Source organism: Gymnoscopelus braueri (assembly GCF_963280865.1).
Source record: "Gymnoscopelus braueri genome assembly, chromosome: 19".
Lineage (NCBI taxonomy): Eukaryota > Metazoa > Chordata > Actinopteri > Myctophiformes > Myctophidae > Gymnoscopelus > Gymnoscopelus braueri.
Window position 1 is genome coordinate 22,026,765 of NC_137621.1, and position 20,620 is coordinate 22,047,384.

Genomic DNA, 20,620 nt, shown 5'->3' on the forward strand with positions numbered 1-20,620 from the left:
TGAATTAACCACACACAGCCCTGGGTACAGTAGGTCGTTATTATGACAAATAGCCTTGCATCGTGACGCGTTGCAGATCCGCTATTTGAGCTATTTATGGGCATTTTCACCCATAATGATAATGTCCAAAATAGGGACGCCAGGGTTAAAGTGGTTAAAAAGAAGGGTATAATTTCATGTAATCTCTGCATAATATATAGAGGGAGGCTCTTATTAAGTAGTACTATGGGACCAATGCACTGTTATTTCAAGTGCATAAAGGATAACACACTCGACTGCACATGCAAAGTACTGTACTTGCATGTGTGCACCTGAATGTGTGCTCAATCGATCAATATCGCATGTGTGTGTGTGTGTGTGTGTGTGTGTGTGTGTGTGTGTGTGTACACTTGAAGTACACACGTGGTATTGATTGACTATAAAGTGGTGTCAACAAAACGGTTCACTCTCTCTAACTCCCTCTCACTCTCTTTGCTCAAGAAAAACTCAAACTAAATGAGGGAAACATCCCCATGGGAGAACCAGAAGGCCGGTGTTTAAGTTACCTGCCAAGTTCTCATTAAAATACTTGAAAACGACGTATACTTATAGATGCAGACAATCAGATAATTGCTCATATTTGTCTTGAAGACAACAGACATTTGGGGGGGGAAATGGGTAAATGGCCAAAGTAAACAGTAAACAGCAGCTGGATAATTAGCCTGATATGATATAAATAGAATGAATAGCATGTTGCGCGCGCGCGCACGCACACACACACACACACCCCCCCCCCCACTGGACTTCAATTAAAGCTGCAATTTTAATCAATAAATGTTATTTAATCAATCTTTATGGTAGAGTATGTTAATACAGCACGTATGCAGAGGTTGGAGGTGGTCTCCTTACTCTTCCATTAAGAACTTTAGACCCTGGTGTTGGGTAGGACAGTGGTTCTCAACCTGGGTTTGGGGGGGGGGGGTCTCCAGATGACAGTGAAGTGTCAATTTACGGACTTTAAGACCTTTTAAATACCTAAAAAACAATGCTAATAAAATAGAAGACCATTACTGCGTCAAAAGTAATCAACAAACTTTACAATAAAAACTGGTAAAACATTGGTCAAATGATCAAATAATATAAGAAAGAGACAATTGTGAAAACAGCCGATCTACAAGTTCACAAAGCGAGGTGTTGTGAGCTTGTAGATCTGCTATTTTCACAATATTTTTCTGCGGAAACGAGTCAAACAAAAATGTAATGCCTCAACAATTCCAAGTGGTGGGGAGACCTCAGTTCAAATATGATTATTTTGGGGGGTCCCCAGTTCAAAAATATGATTATTTTGGGGGGTCCCCAGTTCAAAAATATTATTATTTTGGGGGGTCCCCAGTTCAAAAATATGATTATTTTAGGGGGTAACGGCCTGAATAGGTTGACAACCACTGGCGTAGGACACCTACTGGTCAACAAGCAGTAGGTACTAGGCAGCTATACTGCCTGGAGCTCATGGACGCAGTGAGACTCTCCTGGCTGCCCATGCAGTGATTTGCGTCTTGTAAAAAGACAGGGTATAAATATGCTCTTTCACGTGAGAGAGAGACCTGGAAGTCATCATGGGTAAGGTATAGGTTGCAGCTTTAATTTAACACTGCTGTCAAAATGCCAGGCCACAGAACAGAACAGAACAGAACCACATATACGTTACAAAACAAAAACACTAGCTGTAGAATACAACTCTCGTAGACGTATTTATGATTCTGACGTTTTCAATCTACGGGAGTTGTAGGGTTCACGCCCCATGGACACAGGGACTTTCTGCACTATGCCCCGTAGACACTCCAAACATATACAAATTGAAAATAAAGGTGCTTAACCCCAAGCACCAAATGTTAAATGTCTCTACGCGGTAGTAGTTTAATGTAATAATCCATATCTTTCAATAAAGAAGTGTTTTAATGCCGTCTGTGGCCGAACGCCATTTTTTCACCCTCGTTTACTTCCTGTTTACATTTAGTGTAATTTCGGGTTTCACCGGATGCGCCCCGTCACTACCGCCCATTGGGAACTTCCGACAGAATCGGCCACAGACGGCATTAAACCACTTCTTTATTGAAAGATATGGACTATTACATTAAATACTACCACGTAGAGACAGTTAACATTCGGGGCTTGCGGGTAAGCACCTTTATTTTCAATTTGTACATGTTTGGGGTGTCTATGGGGCATAGTGCAGAAAGTCCCTGTCAACATGGGGCGTGAATCCTACAACTCTCGTAGATTGAAAACGTCAGAATCATATATACTAGTCTACGAGAGTTGTATTCTACAGCTACAATAACACCAAAATATTACCTGGCTTGTTGAGAGAACGCCGTCTTGATCGCCGGGTCCAGGACCAGGAGGAGGATTTGGAACGACAAGCCGCCGTGATCTCCTGAATTGGATTAACGGAGATGATTGTGACCCAACAACTAGAACTAGTCGCCAGAGCAGAGTATCATCAGCATACTGGCTGATTTACAGAAGAATACCACGCAATGGGTGATGATGCTGATGCCCATGTTGTTCATTATTATGATGAATCCTCCCCACGTCCGGGGGTGGGAACGTCCGCTGACCCGTCGCTATATTATATACTGTAGCCTTTATGAGCGTTTACGATACACAATAATAAGGCCCCGGACGGTGAAACGCAAACAATAACAAAGCTAACCCCGAACTGTGGGCAAAGAGAAAACCACAAACTGCGTCTGACTGACAGTAAAGCTACAGTATCTTCCTTCCTGGCTGACAGTGTCGCTGTTGCCAGAGTTTGTGAGAGAAATACGCAACCAGGTCTATGAAAACAAGCCCAAAAGAGGCAACTATAGGCCACATGAGCACTTTGCATCGGCTATTTGAAAATAGCCAATCTACAAGCGCACAACGAGTCTCATCACGACGCGTTGTGAGCTTGTAGATCTACCATTTTCTTTTAAAAAAATCTTGAAATAAAATGTGTAATAACACCACAAATCTGGCACAAAACATTTTCAGATGGAATTTTCACATTAAAATATTTTAAGCCATTAAATATGAATGAGCCCACACAAGCAACTTAGAAACAAGAAACAAGCCCCAAAAAACCGCAACCACCAATATTTATAAGCGACTTCACAGAAAAAGAAGCCCAAATAGCTTATGATAATCCGACATGGCAACACTGGTAAAGCCTCGGTTACAGCAGAATGCACCGTCCCGACCGTCAGCATGTGTTTTAGAAACAAGAAGGCTTCCTGCATAAAGCAATATGCTGCTCTATCGTGTAGCAAGCATCCGTGGGCGGTGGTGTGTTTACCTCTAAACAGATACTGCTGCTGCTCTCCTCCTCAGTGGGGAAGAATCAGCTGCTTCGCACTGGAGGGACGCCATTTGTCTGCAAGTGCGTTCCTCTGTCTCTTCAGCAGTGTTGCCATAATTGTGAGAGAAATAAGCAACCAAGTCTAGGAAAACAAGCCCAGCCACATGAGCATTTTAAACCTATTATCGGCTATTTGAAAATAGCCGATCTACAAGCTCTGCTATTTTCAAAAAAATCTTGACAAATTTGACAAAATGTGGAATATTTTAACAACACAAATCTGATACACACAGGTCCCTGGGCCTGGCACAAAACATTTTCAGTCCACAGACAAATACATATTAATTTAGGGGGCCTTGACATTGAAAAGGGTTGAGAACCACTGGTTTAAACAACATTCGGAAACAAGCAACGACACTTCAGAAACAAGGCCCCAAAAAACCGCAACCACCAATATTTACAAGCGACTTTACAGAAAAACAAGCCCAAAGTCACTTATAATAAGTCGACATGGCAACACTAGTCTCTTCAGCTCTGCTGCCAGGAGAAACACAAGCGTCACTTTCTAGTCTACATTCCACTAACAGTAGCGCCCCCTGCTGTCCAAGTGACGCTGTCGACATTATATTACATCAAAAATTGTGTCACAGCAGCAAAGTAGGCTTGTGGGATAGACATAATACAGGCAGCTATTTGTGCTTGAATTATTGACCGTACATATATAGTTTACAAGTCAACAAGAAAAGATTTAAAAGTTTAAAAGCTGGCTTAACTGAACTGTCCTGGCATTTCAGGTTCAATAATTCCTACAAGAGGGTCTTTCTTGTTCCACATATTTTGTTATTCTTGTAATAATTAAAGTAATGAAATGTACAATATCAAATGGGCTTCATATTAGGAGCTTCTCAAGACAAGTCTGTCTGTTCAATTTTAGCCTGGCATGGCCAGACTCACAGGAGCTAATTATTTAGCTCTGGCAGATTCGTCTGGTTTCCAGGCTTGTCCAGTTTAACAAGGGTTACTGGAAGGTCTGGTTCCAACAAGAGTTTGTCTTGATGTTGTAGAGATGTAGTCAACAAGACTGCATCTTGTATTCTGGAATATGCACGCTACAAATCATGTAAAGCCAACGTTTTTGGCTATTATTTACAAGCGTGTAAAGTTGTAAAGGTTGGTTGGTTTTAGCCTATGAACACATAAATAATTATTCACAATACATTTTTCATGATTTTTTTTTTTAATTCAACAATATATACATATATACAATATATGTAGAAAGATGCTGTTCTTTTCATCACAGTTCTGTTGTGCAAAGGACCTTCAATGTAGGTTACTATAAAACATATATACAAACAGGTAAAGGTTTGATCTTATAGAGACAACAATTAAATATAAAATTATTACAAACAATTGTGTTTTTTTTTCTTTATATGGGGTGTGCAAAGCTGATCCACACCACCCTCTGGTGGACACAGTAATGCAGACAGGCAAACTACACATAAATGTAACAAATTCAAATAAACCTTTTGTAATAAAGATATCAGTGCAAATTAGCATTCACTCGCGTAAAGTGCAATTCTTGAGTAGCTGAGTTTCACCACTCAAGCTGCATATCAGCTTTGCTCCACAAATATTTCCCCCCTCGTTTTAGAAACATCTTCTCATCAAAGCCACTGAAAGAAATGGCCTCCTTCACACCAACATCAAGGATGGACTTAGACGGGTCCTTCCGTCCTTCTCTGCAGTCCAGGAAACGCATCTGGAAGAGGGCAAAACAGGAATGGTTCATGTTCAATGGTACATGTCTTTCTGTGGGTACTTTGGTGTTTTGAAATTGACAGCAATAATGTGTTCAAACAATAAGAAAATCAAACATAAAAGCTCAGCCATTGTTCTAATGAATCAGTCAAAAGGATAGCATATTATATGTCAAAGTGGCTATGTCCTTTAATTACCAATGCTCTGAATTATATGGGTGTGCATGCGCATAAATAAGTTCATGTATTATATAAAGTACTTACATATTCATCCAGGATGAGGTAAGAATCCCTCATCTGAAAAGACACAATTCTTAGTCAAAACTATTGTTTCCAACCTGGTAACAACCTGGTTTTACAAATCAAATATCATCGAAGAAGTCATTCTCTTTCACATGTTGCTATACCTCCCAAGAGGAGATAAGAAAATCCATTCATATTCCAATGGAGCGATTAGGGTACAAAACATGATGAATATGGATGTCAAGCCATTTCCTCATTGGAGCCCATAACAACAGAGTCATATATTTTTGGGTAGGCTACTTTGGCACTTTTATGGCACAAATCAGTGTTCCTCTTTCATGTCTCACCTTCTGATTGGACTCGGGTACGAGGCAGGTGACGCTGCTATGCCTGTCCAGAAAGTCCTGAAACTGCTGGTCGCTGACGACAAACCTCTCTGCCTCTCTCAGAGCATCCTCCCCTGCATTCTCCCCATGGATCAGCAGGCACTGGAACACCTGAACACAGGAAAATCCTGAGTGTTCATCCAAATTATACAAAATGTAACCAAATGGACCCGGTAAGGTTACCTGGCTTAGTACAATCTAAGTCAGGGGTCTTCAACGTTTTCAGGCCAAGGACCCCCTAGCTGAGAGAGAGATGAAGCAGGGACCCCCTCCTGTATATTGTATAAAATTGTGTTTCAGATTAGACTTTTTTTGGTTTACTTTGTCTGCTCTTTTTTCCCCTCGACACCTATACCTCTTTGCCAAAAATAGCCGATCACACAAAGATTTGACGGACCCCCTATAGTAGCTCTGAGGACCCCCTAGGGGTCCCGGACCCCTTGTTGAAGACCCCTGATCTAAGTTACATTCAAACTGAGGATAGGCACACATGTGTTAACCGCAAATACAACTTCTCTATTTCGTTCTGTCGTTCCTACCTTCCAGCGGACAGGGTTGAGCTCAGCAATGTTCTCCCCCATGTCTTCGTCCACGTTAAAGGTGTTGATTACGGAGTTGATCTTGAACGCCACCTTGTACTGCTGGCACCAGGTGCGGACCTTGTAGAGGTTGTCCAGGTGGCTCTTCCTGCCCTGAGCCCTGCCTATGAGCTGATTGGTGTCCTCGTCAAAGCTGTCACAGGAAATGGCCAGTATGTCCAGATATTCACCTGAGAGTGAGGGACAGAGAATGAGTGAATAATATGTGTGTGAGGGGGAGACAGACAGAGCGAAGAAGAGAGTTAGGGAGAGAAAGAGAGACAGAAAGAGAAGAGTGTGCAAGCATGCTTTATTTTGCAGACAAATACACTGGCTATCCTTTTCAAATAAGACCACAAAAAAGTTATATTCCTTGTTTTTGTGAAAATACTGCCACCTACTGTAGAAGGTTTAAATTAATACATTCAACTGTATAATAATAATCATAATAATAAGAATAATAATGAAGATGATAATAATGATTGGCATAATAACAGTATATTATTTGGGTTATGGTTCATAGTGTTTGAAAGATGAGAACTCCTACCATATTTCTGGAACCAGTTTTCTTTGATCATGCTTCCATTGCTGACAATACTGACACTTGGCAGCTTCAGGTCCTGTTTACAGTACTGAACCAACTTCCCAAGAAAGTCCCCTTTCTCGTGCAGGAAAGGCTCCCCACCAGAGAAGTTGATCTTTTCCATACCTAATGGACAACAATAGCCTGTTATGAGCATGCAAATGTTTATAGCAAATGCAAATGACTTAATTTGAGTTTTTTATGATCTTTCAAATTTACCAGATTTCTGCAGAAGTTCGAGACCCCTCTTCGCCTCCTCTATAGGCAAGACAAACGACGTTTTCGCAGTGTGGAAACAAAAGCCACATTTGTAGTTGCACTTGCGCGTAAAATGATAATTGACGCTGGTTGGGGTCGTTGTTGCGCTCTCGACTTCTTTCTTCTGATCCAATTTGCAGTTAACAGGTGCAGTCGTTCCACCTGCAAACCCCCCTTTCTCCTGCAAGCCACCACCAGTTATCCAGGCCTGCGCATTGGAGAAGAGACTTGAAAATATCCTGATGCAAAAGTGCAGGAATATCTTCAGAGACACGACTGCTGGAGAGCAAAACATCTTGGAAGTAATCATCATCACACATTGCAGGATGGTGGTGCAGGCGCACCTTAAATAGAATCCAGTCAGCTCTCAATATGACAAGACTGACCACCTGACTCTCCAGAAACGAAACAAATACCGGTAACTTGGCTACTGCAGTTTACTAGGCTAGGCTATAGAATCCCTTTCCTTTCTCAAAGTGCAAAGTCACTCACTCATCATATAGGCTAGCCCACTTTCCAGTCAGTTTCTATTTACAAACAATCAGTGGTGTAAAGTAACTAAGTACATTTACTCAAGTACTGTACTTAAGTACAATGTTGAGGTATTTTTTACTTTAGTGGAGTATTTCCAAATTGCAATACTTTTACTTCTGTTCCACTACATCTCAGAGGCAAATATTGTACTTTTACTCCACAAAAATTATTTGAAAACGTTAGTTTTAGATTTAGATTATTATTAACCACTTCAGTATACATTTTGAAATGTGAAAATAGCCGATCTACAAGCTCACAATGAGTGATGCCATGCATTGTGAGCTCGTAGATCTGCTATTTACAAAGGATTTTTATAACATTTTTAAACATGTGAAAACTTGTGAAATGGGACATTCTGCACAATGAGAACTTTCTACTTTTGGTACTCTAAGTACATTTTGTTGCATGAGCGAGTCGTGGACGCTGGGTTATTGCTTCTCGTGTGACCAATAGGTTTCCATTTACTTAAAATGGTAATTTGCATTTACAACACATGACGCAATTGGATTGGTCTGCTTCGATAAGATACACAAACACAAACTAAAGTTCTGTGATGGAAGAAGTACTCACACTTAAGTAAACGTATCAATACTGCAATGTAGATATACTCTGTTAAAAGTAAAAGTGCGGTATTCAAAATGTACTTGAGTAAAAGTACAACATATTGGCATCAAAATATACTTGAGTAAAAGTACAACATATTGGCATCAAAATATACTTAAAGTACCAAAAGTAAAAGTACTCATTGTGCAGAATGTCCCAAGTTCAAAATGTATTAAAAAAATTGCATTGTGAGCTTGTAGATCTGCTATTTTCAAATGGTCAAAATATATAGGGCTGAAGTAGTGTGTTTTGTAATAATAATCTAAATCTACAAAGTAACTAGTAACTAAAGTTTTCATATAATTGTAGTGGAGTAAAAGTACAAGATTTTCCTCTGAGATGTGGTGAGGTAGAAGTATAGACATTTTTAAATGCTGAAGAAAGTAAAAATACCTTTTTTATTTATTTATTTATTTTAACTTAAGTACAGTTACTTGAGTACATGTACTTTACACCACTGCCAGTGCCAGTAGGTTTTCATTTACTTAAAATGGTCATTTGCATTAACAACACATGACGCAGTTGGATTGGTCTGCTTCGATAAGATAGTCAAGATACAAGTTTCGATTTCGAAACTCAACGTCACCAGCGCACCTATAAGTTTCGTTTTCACTACTGTGTAGTCTCTATGAGATTATGTAACACGGATAGTTGGGGGGGAAGGATAGCCTACTCATCGCATCACAACCATAGACTGTAAACATCGCAACCCAGAAGCTTATTTAAACCTATCCTATCCTCCATATATCAGATCTCATCCCTGACCCAGCATGGCTACTAGACGCAGCCTGCCCCTGTCTCTGCTCGGCCAGTGGTCCGCCCGGGTGTTCTGTGTGGAGATGGACGGGAGGTCGCTCCCCTCCATCTACTATGCCCTGCGACGGACGCGAGACGGAGGAGACACGCACCAACAACAACAGCGAGAACAAGCACCGCCACCGTTTAGAAGCGTGCAACAGAACGAACGCTGTTACTCTCTCCTCGTCCACAGCGACGACAGAATCCACAGAGCTAAGTTCTACGGAGGGCTGAGAGACAAACTGCTGACCGCGCTGCCGTCACAATGTCAGCTTCTGGCCATGTGTTCATTCCTGCCTCACGTCAAAGACTCTGTCCTCAACGGGTACTTCCTAAAGGATTCGTCCGAGTGCTCCGCCGCCACGGAGCGCGTTTTGAGTGAATTGGTGCGGAACAACGACCCGGTGCTGGCTTTCTCCTACGTGCGTGGGGGTGGGGGAGAGTGTGGTCGTGCGTGGTGGTGGTCCCAGCAGCACCTGTGGTCCTCCTGTGGAGGAGAGGAAGAGGGGATGGGCGTGTCTGAGTCCTACTGTGTAGTTCCCTCTGAAGCGCCTGACTGTCATCCATCATCTCTGAGCATCATCAACTCTGATGTGTTCTACAGCTTTGAGGAGGCATACAGTGTTCTCCAGGAGGTTTGGACTGTTTCATTCATGTTCACAAAAATAAATCATAGTTTGACACTTTTATGGCCCGATCAATCAAGTCAGCCCATGGCAGTTAATTGATACATATGTTTACATATATATGTTGATATACATATACTTATAAATATAAAATAGGCTAAAAGTTACACAGTTAATCTTTAAGCCTAATAATAATTATGATATGAATTATGGTCATATTCAAGACCATATTGGTTTAAAATGATTGCATAAACATTTATATGCAGTGCTTTTATATTATGTTTATATATTTCTACTTTTACATGTGCATAAACATGTATATGCAGTGCTTTTATATTATGTTTATATATTTCTACTTTTACATGTGCATAAACATGTATATGCAGTGCTTTTATATTATATTTATATATTTCTACTTTTACATGTGCATAAACATGTATATGCAGTGCTTTTACATTATGTTTATATATTTCTATTTTTACATGTACATAAACCATGTATAAGCAGTGCTTTTATATTATATTTATATATTTCTACTTTTACATTTTGCATAAACTTGTCATTACTTACTGTAGTAGGGGCAGTTAACTGAAACAACATAATTGGCACGACAGTGCACTCTAGTGGCGGAGAGCGTAATAACCCAGCATAGCTTTGCTTATCGGCTTAAAGAAGTAGGCCTAATTTATTTCATCTAATGAGTATCAATGCCAGCAGGCCCATGACATCTGAGTTATATTACTGCCTCTTAATACAACAAATGCCTGTGTGTGTGTGTGTGTGTGTGTGTGTGTGTGTGTGTGTGTGTGTGTGTGTGTGTCTGTGTCTCTGGTCGGGCAGTGCGGTGACATCATCCCAGAGACTAGAGCCGTGCTGGAGCTGGCGGACCAGAGAGGAGAGGTCGGACGTAAAACAGACTCCCCTGTTATTGTCATAGAAGGACTGGATGCCACAGGTTAATGTCATTACCTCATAAATGAACATGTGATAGGCAGCATGATGCATAGATGTCTTCCTTAACCAATTAAGACCGGGAACACATCTTGTGTGTCATTTTTAAGATTTCTTTGGGCTATTCAAAAATAGCAGATATACAAGCTCATAGCGCGGCACCGAGTGCCGCGCTATGAGCTTGTAGATCTGCTATTTTTTGGGGGGGAAATCGTGAAAATGTGTGCAAATCTTTGAATATATAATTTTTTAACTCAAATCTTTGCTTCTGGGGGTCCCTAGAACAAAATATTTTGAGATGGGGGGGGGGGTCCGCGGACAAATACATATTATTTTGGGTGGTCCTTGACATGAAAAAAGTTTGAGAACCACTATAGCAACATAAGTTAAAAAAATAAAAGTGTTAAGATTTAGAAGACGTGTAGAATCCTCAGAAGCAAAGATTTGAGTTACAAATGTTTGCTTAAAAAAATTATATATATATTCAAAGATTTGCACAAATATTTTTTTCAAAAATAGCAGATCTACAAGCTTGTAAATCTGCTATTTTTGAAAAGCCAAAGAAATAAAAAAAATGACACTGGTGCATTCCCGGTCTTAATGGGTTAAGTGATGGACAACCTTCTCTCTGCAGATGTCATTATCTGCCAGGGAGGCTTGCCTAATGGAATATCATGCAACATGACGTCAGAAAGGTTTATGCTCCTGTAAAAAAGGAAAAAAAGGAAGATGTGGAGTTGTTACTGGAGCTCATTTTAATGCTCTTTCCATAAACTTAAAGAATGCGCAAGCATCATGTCAGGGTTACTTATGGTCTATCGTTTTTTTGGCTAGATACAACGTTTGACCATTAATGTACATTGTAAATGATCTGCACCATCTCAGCACTGACTCTGAGTTTACTATATAAATATAATATTACTTGTAGAGGGGGATTAACCCTTTGCAAGAAATGATATGCCAGAGCATTTCCAGGACATTTTAAATGACCCTCAAATATATTGTTATACTAAATTTGATAAACCACATTGTAACATACAGTGGTTTAAAAGACAATGCTAAAATATGAGTTAATTAATAGTAATATGAGATTTGTTATTTCTGGCCAGTAAAAGGAAGGTCCTTGTAACTGTTAACAATTTTGACTCTGTTACCCATCAAAATACTATGAAAAACATTTAGGCTAATTCTGTCTCTTTAATGACAGGTTTTCAACTTATGTAGACTGTAGAGGGATTAACACCAACACAGACAAAATTTGTTGTTGCTCTATTGCACAATGCTCTATGACAATGATAACCTGTAACTGAACAAACTAAACATAATTTTTTGCGGCTAATTTGCACCGTCAGGTATTATTTCTGCTGCACATCCACTGCCGCTAACTTTATATTTTTTATCATTTCATGATTGAAATGGGCCTAGTTTCAATGTAAATCACATCAAAGTCATGCTAGTCTGTTATCCCAAAATGGAAAGGGTAACAGCAGCATCCAACACACACACTTAACTCTTTAAGACCGGGAACGAATCATCTGTGTGTCATTTTTAGATTTCTTTGGCTATTCAAAAATAGCAGATCTACAAGCTCATAGCGCGGCACCGAGTGCCGCGCTATGAGCTTGTAGAACTGCTATTTTTAGAAAAATCGTGAATATTTGTGGCAATTTTAAAGCGAACATTTGTAAAATATGTAGTTCCAGGAACCCCCAGAAGCAAAGATTTGAGTTACAAATGTCTGCCAAAAAAAACTTTCCATGATTTTTCAAAAATAGCAGATCTACAAGCTCATAGCGCGGCACTCGGTGCCGCGCTATGAGCTTGTAGATCTGCTATTTTTGAATAGCCCAAAGAAATCTAAAAATGACACACAGATGCGTTCCCGGTCTTAATGGGTTAAACGATGGCCTCCAGCTTTAGCAATTAAAGGTGAAGTTTTATTTTTGTTATGTTTTACAGGTGTTAAATAGCTCTATATATTCTGATCAATCATTGCTATGGAGTGTTTGTTCAGTAACAAGGGGTTCCCCGTCTCTGCAGCTCTTTAGTAAACAGAAAATGCATTTTCAGGTTGGTGTACCCAATTTGATCCAATCAGTAGAGAGAACTCATACAGGATACAAAATAATGGTGAGATTGGAAATGATGACACAAATAAGTTTAGCAGGCAATGTTGGAACTGGAACACTATACAATTGAAGCTAACAAATGGGTACTCTCTCCTGATTGGCTGAAATTGGCAACCCACCTGAACATGTATTTGCTTGAGAGATGGGGAGACCCCTGTTACTGAACAAACACTCTACAACAATGATTACTATCAGGATATATAGCGTTGACATTTTTGTTTTAACCAAAAAAATTCACTTACTGCGATCCAACACATTTGTGAGCTTGTAGATTTGCTATTTTCACAATTTAAAAAAATCTGGATAAAGATTTTTCTTTTTTTAATCTTTTGAAAAGTATTTAAAACTAGATTTTCACGCTACACAGCCTTCAAATCCAGTCCTATGTTGCGCTGATCAGAGAAATGGTCTCCAAGCTATGGCCATTTGAAGTGAAATAACGTTTTCCTATAATGACATGCCCAAAATATGGATGTCAGGTTATTAAACTGGTACACTTGGCCAATTTTGTGCTGTGTGCATGGAAATGGGGGGAGAAGAAAAAAACACTGCTTGGTAGTGCCAAGCAGTGTTTTTTTTCCTTCCCCCATTTCCATGCACGTTGCACAAACTACAAAATATCCCATCATTTCCTCGATTCCCACCCAGGTATTGTGAACTGTTGCTATGGGTATGGCGTGTTCCTGATATGGATGTGGCATCTAAATTCTGCTGACAATTTGTGCAAATTTGACTAATGCAATATTTGGCCATGACAGCTATCTCTAACTGACAAGCAATGATGTCCCTCTTATTCCCCTTTATTTGGAGAACCACGTCGACTGGATAGAGCACACAGACCGAGAGACAAGTTGGTGAAATAAAATGCAATAAAAGACAGTGTTCCCAATGCATCAGTTGCGCTGATATAACTCATATGGATGGGTGTAAACTGATTCATTGCTCTCTCACAGCCCATCCCCACACAGCCAGCTCTGTCTCTGCAACAGGGTACATGTCAATCTGTTAATGTTAAATAAAAATGATACACTATACTACAAATTCATAATGGGAAACGTCACGATAACACCGCTACATGTAACGTAGTACAGCAAATTCTTTTTGCATGTCATTTTGAGCTAATAAAACAGCTTTCTGACGTGGCTATCAAAGTGGTTGAGGATTCAACTTGGGAAGGAATTTACTATGATACTCAATGTCTACTTATTGACTGAAACTAATTGATAGAAAATAAGTGTAATCACATCTCAATGTCACCTTGACAAATGTGTATTGCAGTGGTTTTTAAAACATTTTGCACACCCGTATTATTATTTTTGCCAAACATTTTCATTACAAGAGAAAATAGCCAAACTACAAGCTCAGTATGGTTATGGTCACTAGTCAGTATGGTCATGGTCATTAGTCAGTATGGTTATGGTCACTAGTCAGTATGGTTATGGTCACTAGTCAGTATGGTTATGGTCATTAGTCAGTATGGTTATGGTCACTAGTCAGTATGGTTATGGTCATTAGTCAGTATGGTTATGGTCATTAGTCAGTATGGTTATGGTCACTAGTCAGTATGGTTATGGTCATTAGTCAGTATGGTTATGGTCACTAGTCAGTATGGTTATGGTCACTAGTCAGTATGGTTATGGTCATTAGTCAGTATGGTTATGGTCACTAGTCAGTATGGTCATGGTCATTAGTCAGTATGGTCATGGTCATTAGTCAGTATGGTTATGGTCACTAGTCAGTATGGTCATGGTCACTAGTCAGTATGGCCATGGTCATTAGTCAGTATCGTCATGGTCATTAGTCAGTATGGTCATGGTCACTAGTCAGTATGGTCATGGTCACTAGTCAGTATGGCCATGGTCATTAGTCAGTATCGTCATGGTCATTAGTCAGTATGGTCATGGTCACTAGTCAGTATGGTTATGGTCACTAGTCAGTATGGTTATGGTCACTAGTCAGTATGTTTATGGTCATTAGTCAGTATGGTTATGGTCACTAGTCAGTATGGTCATGGTCACTAGTCAGTATGGTCATGGTCACTAGTCAGTATGGTCATGGGAACCCTACTAATTACTATAATTAAAAAAACCAATCCAACCTACTAATAATTGATCAGTCCAATTGAACCATATAAGCTCAACATGATCCCCTACTTGCTTTGTTTCTCTTCTGTTTTTGTGGTGAGAATCTTTTCGTTCCTCCCTATTCCCTCTCCTCAGGTAAGACCACCCTGACTGAGTCTCTGAGGGAAGCGCTGGGGGCCACTTTGCTGCGGTCCCCTCCCCGGTGCCTGTCCCCCTGGAGGGCCCGCTTTGATCAGGAGCCGCCCCTCATCCGCCGAGCCTTCTACGCCCTGGGGAACTACATCACAGCAGAACTAATAGGCCAGGAGGCCAGACAGACACCTGTCATCGTTGACAGGTAAGGATTTGTCGATAGGTTGGAGGTGGTACCTCCTTACTGTTGGAGCGAGTTTACTCTCTCTCTCTCTCTCTCTCGTCTCTTGTAGAGGTCGGAATACAAGCAATATATACAATATAATTCCTCAGGTATCAGGAGATATTATTTATCCTAATCTGTCTGTCTGTCTGTCTGTCTGTCTGTCTGTCTGTCTGTCTGTCTGTCTGTCCATCCATCCATCCTTCCATCTATCCACCCATCATCCATGCAACCCTTCTTCCATCGATCCACTCATCCTTCCATCATCCATCCAATCAAACTTCCATCCATCCATCCATCCATCCATCTCTCTTCCCAGATACTGGCACAGCACGGCGTCCTACGCCATCGCCACAGCAGTGACTGGTCCAGTGTCTAACCTTCCGTCAGAGGGTTGGGAGGGTTACCGCTGGCCAGGAGACCTGCTCCAGCCCAGCCTGGTGGTCGTGCTCACCCTGGACCCCGAGGAGAGGACGAGGAGGCTGAGGGACAGAGGTCAAGGTCAGACCCAAGAGGAGCAACAGCTGGACCACAACCACCTCTTCAGACTCAGGTGACACAGACTCAGTATGGTGTGAAGTACTGCACATAGGATAGGACACGCACGCGCGCGCACACACACACACACACACACACACACACACACACACACACACACACACACACACACACACACACACACACACACACACACACACACACACACACACACACACACACACACACACACACACACACAGCACGAATAAGTATAGTTCTGCCAATGGTGAAAAAAAGTACTTAAATGTTTTACTTAAGTAAAAGTATCAATACTGCAATGTAGAAGTACTCTGTTACAAGTAAAAGTCTGGTGTTCAAAATTGACTTGAGTAAAATTACAAAAGTATTGAAGTACTGAAATGTTTGAAAATAGCCTTGGTATAAAAACACACACACACACACACACACACACACACACACACACACACACACACACACACACACACACACACACACACACACACACACACACACACACACACACACACACACACACACACACACACACACAGTACGCATAAGTGTAGTTCTGCACAGATAGGGTGTTGACAGGATGTATACACACATACACATACTGTACACAGTAGTGCTTATGCTCATGTGCAGATCTGAACAGATGCAGACACACACACACACACACACACACGCCCCACATTTACACACAGATGCAATGGACTGCCTCTGCACAGCAGGTGTACATAATTATCATACTTCTCAGAGGAAGGCTATGGTCTGGGATGCATGGTAAGCATGAGAACCATCAGTACCATGTGATTCAGGAGACATACATTTAGAAAGATTGTGTCTAAATGCATGTTCCTCTGTGTCTACTGTATGGAACATTGTAGACATTTGCAAATGTAATTGATACATACTGACGAGAAATTGTAACTTGGAAAAGCATAGTCCATGTGTGTGAAAAATGCGGTGTGGAGGCGATACACACGGATACAAAAGCACGCACACACACATCAAGGTTAATATAGTTAACTATAACGAATTAACTTAAACTAGAATTGAAAAAAAAAAACATTAGTTGACTAAAAATAGCCAATTTACAAGCTGTGAGCTTGTAGAGCGGCTATTTACAGAATTTGTCTGAACTTTTTGAAACTCGCCCCTGACAAATACTACATATTGCAATAAACACACACACACACACACACACACACACACACACACACACACACACACACACACACACACACACACACACACACACACACACACACACACACACACACACACACACACACACACACACACACACACACCGAGACAGGGGTGGCAGACTGTACCGTGCAATTCCGTGAGTCAGGTCAGTCTACATCTCTGACCCATCAAACACTTAACAATCAATTACCGTCCCACGGGGGAAGGGGCTGATGAGAAAGAACAGGTGATTAGTTGCTGAGCTGCTGTGCTCCATTAAGCTGGTCCCAACTCAAGACACTGCTGGGCTGGCTAGTCGCTAGGCAGACAGGTCGATGGCCACTTTCATTTATTCTCTCCGCTGACATAATGGCCTTTCCACACGGAATGGCCAGATGTTGGGCCAGCGCGGAGGCAGAAAGACGGAGGGAGAGAGACGAGCATCACTGACAGAAACGGAGAGAGATTCCACAGACTTCAATCACGGTTGATGCCTCCTCCTCCACAAGGACCATTGTTCATTCGTGTCAGGAAACGCTTGTGCCGTGAGCCATCTGTGTTGTTTCTCGGATGTTTCCGCGATATCCGGTGCTTTGTCACTGTCCACCACCACGTCTGCCGAAACGCTGGACTGAAATGCCGGACTGCTTGTCTGACCACTGTTTAGTTCATTCTGTAATCAGGTTGACAAGCACATACTGTACAAGTACATCACACTACAGCATACATGGAGCTTCAATGCCTTCTATGCTGTGGTTTACTAGTCCCCTGTTCAGGGTTGCCAGATCTGCTTATTCTAATTTCCACGCAAGATTTTATTTGAAAATAGCCGATCTACATCTATCGACGCGTTGTGAGCTTGTAGATCTGCTATTTTCAAATAGCTGATGTACATGTTAAAGTGCACATGTGGCCCATAGTCGCTTCTTTTGGGCTGGTTTTCCTAGACCTGGTTGCTTGTTTCTCTCACAGAATCTGGCAACACTGCCCCTGTTATGATCAATGTCTTATTTATTATTGGAAAACGGTGCCAATTTTCAACCTAAATCCTATTGTTCAGATGTGAGGAGATCAATAATATAGTGTGGCAAAAAAAAAAAAACCCATTGTCTTCTGTGTGTCCTGTGCAAAATGACGTTGCGAGACAATGGCGTCATTGGGCGTATATCACTTACGCTCAAAGTTTCCCTTTAACTGGAAAGGGATATTAATTGATATTCACTTATTATTGCTAACCAGCTTGTGTGTGTGTGTGTGTGTGTGTGTGTGTGTGTGTGTGTGTGTGTGTGTGTGTGTGTGTGTGTGTGTGTGTGTGTGTGTGTGTGTGTGTGTGTGTGTGTGCGTGTGTGTGTGTGTGTGTGTGCACATATGTGTGCCTGTGCGTATACAGAGTGGAGCAGGCTTACCAGAGGATCAGTGGGCCGGCCTGTGTCACTGTGGATGCAAGTCCTTCTCCAGACCAAGTGCTTCAACAAGTGCTGCTTTTAATTAGGGACAAATGCCACTTGTAAACATCCTTCATCTCCCCTACCGGCGCTCCTGCATCAGGTGGACGCAGTACTGCACTAAGCCACTAGATGCCAGTAAGGTGTTGTGAATGTGATAAAAAAAAGAAAGAAGGAGGGAGGGTGGCAGGGCTGGAGAGAGGCTCTGAGATTCTATTCACAATGGGGAAAGGGCTAGGGACACTAAAATCATAAATATATGTTCAGACACACACACGCACACACACACACGCACACGCACGCACACAGATAATATGTCAACAAGTCTAATTCACAATGATTAGCATTGTACAGACGCCAGAAATGTTCATCTAACTGCTTTTCTAGGAGGGGTACTACGTTCAGAAACGACGTGGTCCGTCTCACTGACGGTCAGTTTAATTTGGCACTAAAACGACAGGAAATGAACAGGATGGTTTGTATATTCTCCAATCACTTAAGGTTTAACTTAAGCACAAGGCAACTCAAAAGAACCAGTTCCGTGTTTTCCTTTTGGAAATATGCTGGAAATATGGTGTAGGTATACATCGGAGTTAAAGAAACCATATGATCCATTTAGCATGTTGTAATAACACACCGCTCATTTGTTAGAATACAGTTTCAAATAAAAGGAAACATGTGAATTACAGTAGAAGTCTTCTGGTCGTGGCCGGGGCCTTGACAGATGACGTCTTACATAAGTCTTCCAAAAGGAACATAGCAGCCTTGTATTCATGTACTTCACCTTGCAATCACACACACATGTGCACACAGTATGGACAGTATTTGTGTGCAATCATTTCTGTTTGTTATTAAATCATTTCACTTTTGTATTAGCACATTCATCGTGTTATTGGAGGAGACAGGTTTGCTGCAATAGTTTGATGCTAGAACAATTGATAGCACTTGGTATTGATAATCTCTGTGCCTTGTGGCCAACTCTGGCTTTTCCAGTGAGAACACTCAGTACTGACCCAGTGCAGTACATAATGTTCTTATGGGCACAGGCACACACACACACACACACACACATGCGCGCGCGTGTGTGTGCGCAAATGTACACTTGCACACATGCTTCTGTACCCTGTCAAATCAACTCCTGAGTGTTAATCCTGACCCTTAAGGGTCCATTTGGTTCCATTTGTACGATCTCAGAGTTACAGACCCATAAAGGTCCATTTATATACTGTACACTCTCTGAGCTAAATGAACACTGAGAATTTTACTATGTACACACACGCTCGCACACGCGCACACACACACACACACACACACACACACACACACACGCACGCACACACACACACACACACACACACACACACACACACACACACACACACACACACACACACACACACACACACACACACACACACACACACACAGAGATGTATGTATGCTCACTCACACAAACACACACGACGCATACACAAAGTCAAGCACACCCACGTTTACTTAAAGCATATACTGTAACTCATTTATATAGGGAGGAAGTGTATATTTGGCCTGTGTGATGGGAAGATTAATTGGGGGTTTTAGTAATTATGAGCTTGGCAAGGCTGCAGGCTGGAGAAGACAGAGTGACCCATCTCTTTTACTGTGATGCATCAGCAGAGAGCCAAGCGCTGCAGACCCTATTCATATGGCAATTAACCCGTTAAGACCGGGAACGCATCTAATGTGTCATTTTTAAGATTTCTTTGGGCTATTCAAAAATAGCAGATCTACAAGCTCATAGCGCGGCACCGAGTTTTTTATCGTGCAATTTGTGCAAATCTTTGAATATATATATAATTTTTTTACTAAAATCTTTGCTTCTGGGGGGTCCCTGGAACAACATATTTTGAGATGGGGGTCCGTGGCCATATACATATAATTTTGGGGGTCCTTGACGCGCTATGAGCTTGTAGATCTGCTATCTTTGTGGAAAAATTGTGCAAATCTTTGAATAAATATATTTTTAAAGCGAACATTTGTAACTCAAATATTTGCTTCTGTCAGTTTTTATTACATTTTTTTAAGTATGTTACTATAATATCAGTGGTTCTCAAAAATGATATGTGTTTGGCCGTGGGACCCCCATCTCAAAATATTTTGTTCCAGCGACCCCCAGAAGTTGTAACAGAGTTTAAAAAAGCTCACTTAAAAAAAGATATATATTCAAAGATTTGCACACGATTTTTCCAAAATAGCAGATCTACAAGCTCATAGCGCGGCACTCGGTGCCGCGCTAT

The 20,620-nt window shown here is 41.2% G+C and overlaps 3 protein-coding genes across 3 annotated transcripts in view; 1 reads left to right on the plus strand and 2 right to left on the minus strand.

Annotated features, from left to right (window-relative positions):
* The window catches only part of rnf144aa (ring finger protein 144aa), a 61,663-nt gene extending 58,237 nt beyond the window's left edge, over positions 1-3,426 (minus strand). The window contains exons 1-2 of the mRNA XM_080413725.1: positions 3,320-3,426; positions 2,335-2,416 (exon numbers count right to left, since the gene is read on the minus strand). The gene's annotated coding sequence lies outside the window, so the exon portion shown is untranslated. The remainder of the gene's footprint in view (positions 1-2,334; positions 2,417-3,319) is intronic.
* Positions 3,427-4,784: 1,358 nt separating this feature from the next.
* On the minus strand, positions 4,785-7,423 carry rsad2 (radical S-adenosyl methionine domain containing 2). Its single transcript, XM_080414023.1, has 6 exons — positions 7,089-7,423; positions 6,834-6,995; positions 6,248-6,477; positions 5,670-5,819; positions 5,344-5,376; positions 4,785-5,081 (listed from the first exon to the last, which is right to left on the minus strand). Exons 1-6 carry the CDS (start codon positions 7,420-7,422, stop codon positions 4,917-4,919), a joined length of 1,074 nt encoding a protein of 357 aa, XP_080270149.1. The 5' UTR covers position 7,423; the 3' UTR covers positions 4,785-4,916.
* A 1,515-nt stretch (positions 7,424-8,938) lies between these two features.
* On the plus strand, positions 8,939-20,064 carry cmpk2 (cytidine monophosphate (UMP-CMP) kinase 2, mitochondrial). Its single transcript, XM_080413922.1, has 5 exons — positions 8,939-9,697; positions 10,529-10,643; positions 14,988-15,189; positions 15,527-15,760; positions 18,290-20,064. Exons 1-5 carry the CDS (start codon positions 9,035-9,037, stop codon positions 18,408-18,410), a joined length of 1,335 nt encoding a protein of 444 aa, XP_080270048.1. The 5' UTR covers positions 8,939-9,034; the 3' UTR covers positions 18,411-20,064.
* The last annotated feature ends 556 nt before the right edge of the window (positions 20,065-20,620 follow it).